This window comes from Sparus aurata, unplaced genomic scaffold, assembly GCF_900880675.1.
Source record: "Sparus aurata unplaced genomic scaffold, fSpaAur1.1, whole genome shotgun sequence".
NCBI lineage: Eukaryota > Metazoa > Chordata > Actinopteri > Spariformes > Sparidae > Sparus > Sparus aurata.
In genome coordinates, this window is record NW_022045232.1 from 13,995 (window position 1) to 25,263 (window position 11,269).

The 11,269-nt window shown below is 39.8% G+C and overlaps 1 protein-coding gene across 1 annotated transcript; it reads right to left on the reverse strand.

Moving 5' to 3' along the window:
- Positions 1-835: 835 nt before the first annotated feature.
- On the reverse strand, positions 836-5,490 carry LOC115578227 (putative ubiquitin carboxyl-terminal hydrolase 50). The gene is made up of 12 exons (XM_030411089.1): positions 5,412-5,490; positions 4,369-4,474; positions 3,906-4,150; positions 3,698-3,823; positions 3,503-3,598; positions 3,265-3,393; positions 3,035-3,160; positions 2,550-2,587; positions 2,382-2,413; positions 2,151-2,248; positions 1,975-2,061; positions 836-1,454 (listed from the first exon to the last, which is right to left on the reverse strand). Exons 3-12 carry the CDS (start codon positions 3,990-3,992, stop codon positions 1,107-1,109), a joined length of 1,167 nt encoding a protein of 388 aa, XP_030266949.1. The 5' UTR covers positions 3,993-4,150; positions 4,369-4,474; positions 5,412-5,490; the 3' UTR covers positions 836-1,106.
- Between the last annotated feature and the right edge of the window lie 5,779 nt (positions 5,491-11,269).

Genomic DNA, 11,269 nt, shown 5'->3' on the forward strand with positions numbered 1-11,269 from the left:
GCTTCCACGTGCTGCCTACCACAGTAGTGTGTACGTTCTGCGCTTGCGCGAGATGCAATAAGCGAGTGGCGCTTGTGTTGTGAGTTGTCAACGAGAACCTTATGCACGCAACTCTCTTTACTTTCGATCAAAACAAAATTAACTATTTCCGATAAAAAACAGCTGCATACTAAACATGCAGCGAGGCATTACCAAACTTACACAAATTAATTCGTCCTGAACGGACGTAACAACTAGTTTGGTGCCAGTACTGCAAAACATGAAAACGGGGAATGACGGAACGGAGTGCATAGAAAAACAAAGCGCAAACAGTATTCCGCCCCTCCACACACCGCGCTGATTCGCCAGCACACCGCCAATCAGAACGGCCATTCAGCTGGCACACAACCAATCAGAGGATCCAATGGCTCAGACGTCCGACGGCCCTCCTCCTCAGACTTCGCATGCTCAGTCGGATCCGACAACGTCCGCGCGGCTCCGAAAGCTTCCGACAGAGCCGAACACACCAAACATATATGTTCCCGACCTCGTCCGAGTCTCTCCAAACGCTTCAGATGTCCAACGGTTGGGCTGGTGTGTTCCTGCCTTTAGGGGGCACATACAACCCGGAAAAAAGGATAAATCCCTCATTCAGACAAAACAGTGTTTACAATTTCAGCAATTTTGATTGGGTAGTAAACTGCTGAGACACTTTATTTCAGCCTTTCCCTTCAGAACAAAATCATTGCAAGGAATCTGTCATTGTATTATTGATGCAGACTCCCTGTCAGGGGGGCCACAGGGGGGGTCCAGACTCAGAGTTACGGGGGCACTGGCCCCTGTTGGCCCCGCCCCCTAGAACCGCCCCTGGGGAAAGCCCATGGACGTTCAAGTCCAACATGGTCGTGGGTTAGCGTGTTGTTATCACACCGTGAGTGAAACGGTGAGTCGCCCCAGTGATTTAGCTAGGTTGATGGCACATTGATGAGTGTCTTTCAAATAAATACACGGCATAACTCCGGAGTTAACGCATAATCAATTATTACGTGTGTCTAAGTCTTGCTGCTGCTCGCTACAATATACAATAACAACATTAATTGTGATACTCATTGAGGAAATCTTACCACCTACATGTGGTCACCCTGTTTTAGGTGCCACACATTGCATCCACTATTGCTGCGCAGCATTTCATTTATGATTTCTTTGAGCCGCGGATAAGTGCTCAGAACATCAGGAAGTTTGAGAACTTCAAGAAAAGCAGTCCAGCTTTCTGGTCCAGTCTTCAAAATCACGTGATCAATCAGGTCAGTGACAGTTTCTTGCGGTGTTGAGGGAGACTTTTCCTTTATATTCTGATATTGTCTGTCTGTGATGATCTGTTTGGCATGTGCATGTTGCAGAATATAGGAATGATCGGCACTCAGACAGTTGATGAGTTCCACCTTGTGTTCAGTGATCATTTTCTTAGCAGAGCTCTGTAAAAGACAGCAGGTTCTGAAGATGTTACTTGTCGCTATTGTAGGACAAAGACTTGGAAATAAATGACTTATTTACTTTTATTTGCAGATTTAGATTATAATTACAGGAAAAAATTAAAACATTTTGTGACTTTTATTTAAAGTGACTACGAGGAACATAAAATTACATATAAATACATCACAGTACTGATCCATCCTGTGGTCTTTCTGTCACTCGCTTCTAAAACAAATGCATGCACTGCCAGCAAGTGCTAACAAAGATCTTTACAACAGATCATAACACTTTTGTCCAAAGGGGCGCTGGAATCAACAGAAAGTCACGGTTCCTTGTAGTCACTTTAAGCAAGATTTTGAATTTACTTATAACAGAGTATTTCTACACTGTCATATTCCTACTTTAATGAATATTATAACCTTGAGTCTTGAATTGTAAACTAACAAACACCTTTTTATTTGAATACAGTATCAAATTTGATCTGTCGACAGTTTGTGTTGAGATTTTAAGGTCAAAACTCACACTTGTTGTTTTTATCTTCTCGTCACAGGACACCTTGTGGTCTCCAGAACATGATTTTGTGTTGGCAGCCTTTTTTAAGCTGCTTTCCTGTGTGTTGTGCATAAATTCCAAATTAGATCAGCAGGCTCACATCACATTAAAATACTAAGTTAGGACTTTGAGTTTTGGCTGCTTACCTCACTGTAGGTTGTACCATGGTTATCATTCAGTGAGAGTAAGTTGAGATCATTTGCACCTCCCTGATCATACCGGCTATAATGACATCCCTGTAGTGCTGTGGCACATTAAACACACACTGATTATATACATATATGATCCATATGTGGCTTTGATTTGAATAATGACATACATATTTAGCAATCTGTTAATATTACACCTAATTTAAATCTTCATGTTCTTAGTCCTACCTTTGTACATGAGTAGATAGACAGTCTTGGAGCTGATGAACAATAATGTATTATTATTTGTATAGAACAAAAAAAAGGTGATGACATTTGGTGAACACTGCTGGATAAATCCCTTAATGTTATTGGTAACCCCCCCCCCCCCCCCAAAAAAAAAGCTTTAAATCATACCTGAATGTCCTGGATGTTGCAAATGGCTGTTCTTCAACCTGCATGGTTTGACAAAAGCAAACCAATGTCAGCAAATGTCTTTTTAATGTTGATCTTTCTCTTGTTATGTTTTGAATGTGAAACGTCTTAATGGAACAGATTAAGTTAAATCTTCCTCACCAGGGGTGGTTCTAGGGGGGGGGCCAACAGGGGCCAGTGCCCCCATAACTCTGAGTCTCGACCCCCCTGTGGCCCCCCTGACAGGGAGTCTGCATCAATAATACAATGACAGATTTCTTGCAATGATTTTGTTTTGAAGGGAAAGGATGAAATAAAGTGTCTCAGCAGTTTACTACCCAATCAAAATTGCTGAAATTGTAAACACTGTTTTGTCTGAATGAGGGATTTATCTTTTTTTCCCGGGTTGTATGTGCCCCCTAACAAAAAAGCCGGCCCCGACCTGGCCCCCCTATTAAAACTGGTCTAGAACCGCCACTGTTCCTCACCTTGCTGACATAAGCATCATCACACTCATACCAGGTGTTGTCCTCAGACAGGACGGTGGCTGTGTAATGTCCACCTCTTATACTGCCCATGTGATTCACCATCCCATACAGTTTGTATGTCTTGTTCTACAATGAAGAACACAGTCAGGGACATGAAATGGTTTTAAAAATAATTTACAAGAACAACATTCAAATATAAATGTAGATATATATAAAAAAATCTTTCTCACCTTCAACTGTAATTCACATGGCACTTCCACACAGCGGTGTGATTTAAAATGTGACCTGGTGTTGTAGTCAAAGTCAAATCTCTTGAGGTGAAGAATCAAGATCTGAGGAGAGTCCACCAGCTCACATTCCTACATAGCACAAGTAACGTTATTCAAACTATCCTTCAATCTCCGCATCTATCAGTATATAATCTCGCATGCCTACAGTTTGTGTTTTCATTTCAGGGTCAAAACTCACAGTTGTTGCCTTTGTTTTCTGTTGACATTTGTTGCAGTGCAACTTGTTGTTTCCTATTAATGCTTTAGTCCAGAAGGTCCTTTGGATGACCTTTTCCTTAAGAAAAACAAATGTTGTAATAAATTCTAAATCAAAATCAAAATACTCACATCACATTAAGATACTGAACAATAAGTCTGAACTCTGTCTGCTCACCACACTGCAGGTTGTATCAGGAGTATCTTTCAGTGAGAGAGGGAGAGTCCGGAATGGATTGGTCTGTGCATTGATGATGTGGCCTTTGGAGCACTTTGTTGTGTCTCTCAGCTGTCCTCGGAGAAGCTTAAAATAGAAATGTAAATTACAACACAGCATTCTGATTTGTTCTCCTGTAAATAACATTGTATACTTAATAAGTGCTCACCTCAGAGGCCTGTGGACTGATCTGATGTAAAATCATCTTCAGACATTCAGCTGCATCACATTGTTCATAAACTGCAAAATGACACATTATACTGAATCTAATATAGCAGTTTCATCAAAGCTTCATATTACTGTCCATTTTTAATCCCAAATGTTGCCGTGATGTTTTCTGTTCCACATGTTGTTTCTTTCAGACCTTGAAAGATTTTTCTCAGCTGAAGATCTGTTTGTGATTGTGAATCCAACCTTGAGGGAAAGACGGGTTTCTCAGTAAGTTATAAGTATGCCATGTCATAATATGCGCAGTGATGGAATTTTGCAAGCATGAGTTGCGCATATACACCCAAATTAATCCGTTTATAAGAAAATGGTCCATGTATACGTTTTACAATAGGTTTCCTTGACATTTAAATTGAGTCTTTTACTTCCATTTGCTCCAGATGAAAAAAGCAGCCGTTTCAAACCTGTCATGGATCTCAGTGGTCATGAAGAGAACCTGCAGGACACTGTTGAGGTAACATGTGGCTCCCTGATTGTACAGGCCATGATGACGTCTCTGTGGTGGAGTCACTTGTGGAGAAATACATTCTGTCATCACTCAATCATAAAAAAAAAAAGACTTTGATTTTTGTGTAGTTAAAGTTCCAATTAAAGACAGATAATTCTGTGCCTCCCCATCTCAACTGCATATCATTGTCCTCAGCCTCAGTCCTCCGTCTATCACTTCAGCCACACTCTCTTTGAGCGCTTTGTTCTCTCTCTCTCTCTGTCCCTATGTTCAACTATTGCTCTCTTCTCTGAGGCCTGTTGATTTCCTCTCACTCCTCAGACCTGTCAGACCATACGCTGTCCAACAGATGCCCTCTGACCTTTTCTCCTGACTCAGTGCCACTTCCAGCCAGTCCCTCCTGCCCTGCAGTCTCCTGATATCACTTTGTACGCAGTTTCCATTTATGTTTATCATACTGCAAGACCCTTCTCATATTGTTCTCCTCTCCTCCACCCTGTGGGTCATTTTGCATTCTCATCTGTCCATCACCAATGTCACTGTGTCCCATCTGTCTCTGCTCTTGATCAGTGAAAGTAAGATAAACTATCACCCAACTCCCCAGAAGAAATGTTTACAATGTATGTTTTTTAAAAACCACAGATTTGTTCAAACTTGATGGTTTATCTGGTTCTGTCACCACAAACACAGCTGGAAGATGTTTTATCAAAATACTCTGTATGTAGCTCCACCACCATCCCATCCACCCTCTGATAGGAAAGTCAGCTCATTAACATACACATACACACATATGACATTGTGCATATGTCATTATTGTTCATATGACACATAGAAATTACAACGTAGGTCTATCAGTGGTTTGCAGAGAGTAAACGGCCAACATTTAATCTGGGGACTGGGCTGTATGCAATTGAGCAAACATCAATTTGACAAAAAATAAAATAAATCATTTATATTACCCAGTGATCTGCAATAGCTCATTTAATCATATCTGCTTACCTCGTATCTCTTTCGCCTTTGCGTCCTCATCTCCACGTCCTCTACAGGATTTACGCTCTTCCATCTCATTAGTTTCCTCGTGTTTTCATGGTTCATCCTGGAAAGAACAGGGCCTTTATTTTTGAGTCAGCAAACTCAGCTGCTTATATGTGCAGACACATTCACAAAGTAAATAAATAAAGTAAATAAAACAAACTTGAGACGTTTTATTATAAAATGAATTATGTAGCCTGCCCAAGTGATACTTTATTTTAACTGTAAGAGACAATATCTCTTTTTTTGCCAAGACATTAATTAAACGTTCACATTTAGACTATAATTTACTGCGGTTTGCAATGATGGCTTTTAACTTAGACATTTGAATATGACTTCCTTTAGTCTGGCTTCAAGGTGAAGATATATTCTATATTCTAGATGATAGAAGTTGTTTTTAAAGCAATGAGAAAAATCTGTCTTGAACAAGAGTCGAATCTCATTACCTGATTGGCCACCACAGGAACCCATTGTCGATAAGGGCAGGTAGGCTTACCTGCGCATGCGCATGAAAGCAATAAGCGCAATGTCTTATTTTACATGTATGATGTAAAAAAGTGCTCCAATAGCGATGTCCTGGAAGCTTTTGTTAACAAGACAGACACTCTGTAGTTCAATATCCGTAATATTTTATATGTAAAAACGAATGACGTCTTTATGAAGACCAGATTTCACCTGTATGACTTCATAGAAATACTGTAGTGAATGACCCAGTGGGTCGGGAAGATTGAGTGAGTGATTGTGTGGAGATAATTGAGGTGAGTGACTACACCTGTGAGGGGAGTGTTTTAGAGGAACGGGGGTATTGATAGGAAGAGAGTTGGCGGCTGCTGGCGTCTCTGGGGAGCGGAGCTCGGTGAGTGTTACGGGGTGAAAGCCCAGCCGAGCAGTTGTTTTTGCACTCGCACTCGGGATCGGGGGGCGGTGGCCGTTCGCATGCCGTTTAGGGCTGCCGGCGGCGAAGATAGGCAGCGGGTTTAGGGAGAGGTTCCGGCGCTAGGTAGGGCTGAGACAGTGTGAGCGGGGAAACGTAGTGTGCTTCTGCCCGCTCCCCAGCTTGGTGGCGAGGCTCTCCTGCTGTTCGTGGAGGCGCCTCACGGCGCTGGACTGGCGGTCGCCCCACAGCAACTCTGACTGAAGCCGGCCGGCGCCAAAGCTCAGACCCTGGGGGAGGGTCTCGGACCCCGGGAGAGTTAAGTGGTTTTAAGATTTATTCGTTTTGAGTCGTCTTGTTTCTGTGAGCTGTGTAATGAATTGTTGTAGCTTTTAAGAGAGCAGTGTAGTCACAGTACCGGGGTGGGAGGGGCAGCGGGGGGTGATAGACAGTTTCCATAGTGCCCAGCGTGTGTGCCCTTATCACGTGTGAGTAGAGCTGCATGAGTTTGGTTGCAGTGTAATCCTGTGTGCTGTGCCCTGCGGGGTGTCTAGAGCGTTTTGCTGTGCAGTGTTTGCAGTGCCCTAAAGGGGTGTAATCCTGGTGTGGTGTGTTTAATGTTGGCAGTGCCCTTACACCTGTTTTTGGCCAATGAGAGGTACCGAGGAGAGTATAGGCTGTTGGACTCATGCTGTGTCCCGTCCCTGTGTGTGTGGCTATGCACTGTATTTATGAATTGGTGTCAATAAAGATTATTACTTTCTGTACCGTCTTTCCTTCTTAATTGTGTGCGCAGTAGAAATATTCTGCGTTCGGGCTCTCTACATCTCAACAGAAACAAGGTTTATTACAATACCTTCACATACATCTCTCTCGTATCTCTTTCAGCCTACAAATTAACACTCTAACAAAATAATTAGCCGACGCAACTTGTGTTTTGTGACACGATGATGTCACCGCGTTGCAGACGATTGAAAATACTTTCAGAACCCGGAAATAAATAGGCCATCTGTACCTGTATGCCTATGGTTGAACACAACGCAAATCTTAAAAAAAAAAACAATAAAAAAACAATCAAACAAGTTACATTTCAAAGATTGTTTGAGGCTATTACTACGGTGCAAACGAAAACGAGAGACGATGCTTACCGCGGCCATGATAAAATCCGTCAATTAGAGAGGAGGCAGTCAAACACACGGTCACTTTCGTTTACCTCACAGCGCTGTCTGTCTGTCAGAACTCTCGTCATAAGCTCCTCTGACAAACATGCACCAACCTGACATACTGCGCATCTTACATTCCTGTGGGTTATTTTTAATACCTAACTATTCTATATAGCCACTTATTGTGTGTTTAATAAATAACTGTCTATGACTGAATGAACTGAATACATAAAAACTGATCTTAAAGGACAACGCAGTTTCATACTGTAGCCTATGTGGCTAACCCTGCCACCAAACGGTGTACTGGGACAAAGGCATTTGGATACAAGGATCTGAGAGAGGAGAAAAGCAATGGAGCAGGTTAGAACGACAGCTGATGAGAGAGGAACTTGATGTGGGTTTATCATCTGAAATTAAAACAGCACATGACTACTATATGCCACCCAGTTCATGACATAGGTGTTTTTTCTGGGTCTTTGATATCGTAATCATGCCTGCAGACAGGGCCGGGGTGGGTAATCGGGAGATTCGGGAGAATTCCCGGTGGGCCGCTTCACTTTCACTTCACTTCTGGGCCGGTCTGGAAATTTTTTTCATATATATTTTGTTGTTTTAATCTTCTCTTAAAAGCGCAGTGACACCGCAGCCTCTACCTGACAGCGCAGCCTCTGCATGGCAATAGATGGGTTGTACCATCTGAGGGCGACCCCCCCCCCCCCCCCGTCTCAAATACAGTTGGTTGGGTCCATAAAGCCTTTGTTTTCCAAATAGTTTTACCGGCAATTAGCTACCGACAGCCGCCGTCGCTATAAGCGTTAGTGACTATGGAAGGTAGGAAGAGGCCAGGAGGGGCTGAAAAGGCCAGATTGAGGAAAAGGAAGGCGTTGGAGGAGGGTGCTGCCAAATGTGCCAAGCTAACAGATATTTTTTTGAGAGGACAGACACAAGAAGTGGCCGCTGGTAAAGAGAGATCAGAGAACGGATCTGTGTCACCAGTCGGACAGTTTTGGCTAATTTGATCAAACTTTCTGTTGAACCTAATATAAATGATGGTGTAATGTTTTGAGTTAATCTAATGGTGCAAGACTAAAGTCTTACTCCTCATCTTTGTAACATATACATGGTTTGTCTTGACAAGAGTTGTCATAAGGACGCTAACACCGGTGAATTAACGTTAGCTGTGTGCTACTGTTTGCCTAGTCGGACACCCCGGTCAAACTGATCCAGTAAAGGGCCGCTGTGGCTGCAGGTTTTCATTCCAACCAAGCAAGAACACACCTGATCCAAAAAGTCAACTGTGTGAAGACAATTCATTTGATTGAATAAGTCGAGTCAGCTGTGTTCTTACTCGGTTGGAGTGAAATCCCTGCATCCACAGCGGCCCATCATGGATCAGTTCGAGACACCACTGGCGAGCTGCTGGTCGTCAAATGCTCATTAATACAACACATTCAGGACCGTACTTCCTGCCCTTCACAATAAAATGACATGCTTTAAAAGCTCCTAAATATGCTGAAAAGTCTTCTTAAATAAAAATTGATTATTAAATAATTTCCCAGTCATTAAAGTAATTCTATCTAATTTCCATTTTTAATGTAAACCACCACCACCTGACCTGCTCAGGCTGAGCATTGCCCCAACCGTTCTTACTGCTTTCTCTCATCAAGGTCACTTTCTTTTACTAATTAATAAAAGTATAAATGCCCATGTACAAATATGATGATTCTTAGTAGTGTGTAAGTTAGTTCTACTTCAACTTCAGTGGCAGTCACCCAGTAGAAGCACCAGCCCTAATCAGAAGCAGCGTGAATATTATGCTAACATCAGCCAATGTAGTATGAACCTATTCGCAAGCACAATAGAAAATTAATTGAAATATTACACCATTTGTATCACCCGATATATGGCAAATCACATAATTAAAAGAATATATATTGTTCAAATATTGATTAAAAAAACTCCAGTAAACCCAGTGAAATGACTCTTGATGTTTTTTGTGTAGCCTCTGAGCAGCAGATAAGCCAGTCTACTGCTGAAAGGGATGATGAAGAGGCCATGACTGCACAGGACAGTAGAGAGGAAACAGAGTAAACCATATAAAGTTATTTCATCTGAGATTAGATAACACACAGCAGAAGTGATGATAGATTCTATATCTATCTATCTATCTATCTATCTATCTATCTATCTATCTATCTATCTATCTATCTATCTATCTATCTATCTATCTATCTATCTATCTATCTAGCTATCTATCTATCTATCTATCTATCTATCTATCTATCTATCTATCTATCTATCTACTATCTATCTATCTATCTATCTATCTATCTATCTATCTATCTATCTATCTATCTATCTATCTATCTATCTATCTATCTTCTATCTATCTATCTATCTATCTATCTAGCTATCTATCTACTATCTATCTATCTATCTATCTATCTATCTATCTATCTATCTATCTATCTATCTATCATCTAGCTATCTAGCTATCTATCTATCTAGCTATCTACATCTATCTATCTATCTATCTATCTATCATCGATCTATCTATCTATCTCTCATCTATCTACTATCTATCTATTCTATCTATGCTATCTACTATCTATCTATCTATCTATCTATCTATCATCTATCTATCTATCTATCTATCTATCTATCTATCTATCTATCTATCTATCTATCTATCTATCTATCTATTCTATCTATCTATCTATCTATCTATCTATCTATCTATCTATCTATCTATCTATCTATCTATCTATCTATCTATCTATCTATCTATCTATCTATCTATCTATCTATCTATCTATCTATCTATCTATCTATCTATCTAATCTAGTCTATCTATCTATCTATCTATCTATCTATCTATCTATCTATCTATCGATCTATCTATCTATCTATCTACTTACTATCTATCTATCTATCTATCTATCTATCTATTCTATCTTTCTATCATACTAGCTATCTAGCTATCTATCTATCCTAATCTATCTATCTATCTATCTATCTATCTATCTATCTATCTATCTATCTATCTATCTATCTATCTATCTATCTATCTATCTATCTATCTATCTATCTATCTATCTATCTATCTATCTATCTATCTATCTATCTATCTATCTATCTATCTATCTATCTATCTATCTATCTATCTATCTATCTATCTATCTATCTATCTATCTATCTATCTATCTATCTATCTATCTATCTATCTATCTATCTATCTATCTATCTATCTATCTATCTATCTATCTATCTATCTATCTATCTATCTATCTATCTATCTATCTATCTATCTATCTATCTATCTATCTATCTATCTATCTATCTTCTATCTATCTATCTATCTATCTATCTATCTATCTATCTATCTATCTATCTATCTATCTATCTATCTATCTATCTATCTATCTATCTATCTATCTATCTATCTATCTATCTATCTATCTATCTATCTATCTATCTATCTATCTATCTATCTATCTATCTATCTATCTATCTATCTATCTATCTATCTATCTATCTATCTATCTATCTATCTATCTATCTACTATCTATCTATCTATCTATCTATCTATCTATCTATCTATCTATCTTATCTATCTATCTATCTATCTATCTATCTATCTATCTATCTATCTATCTATCTATCTATCTATAGCTATCTATCTATCTATCTATCGATCTATCTATCTATCTATCTATCTATCTATCTATCTATCTATCTATCTATCTATCTATCTATCTATGCTATCTATCTATCTATCTATCTATCT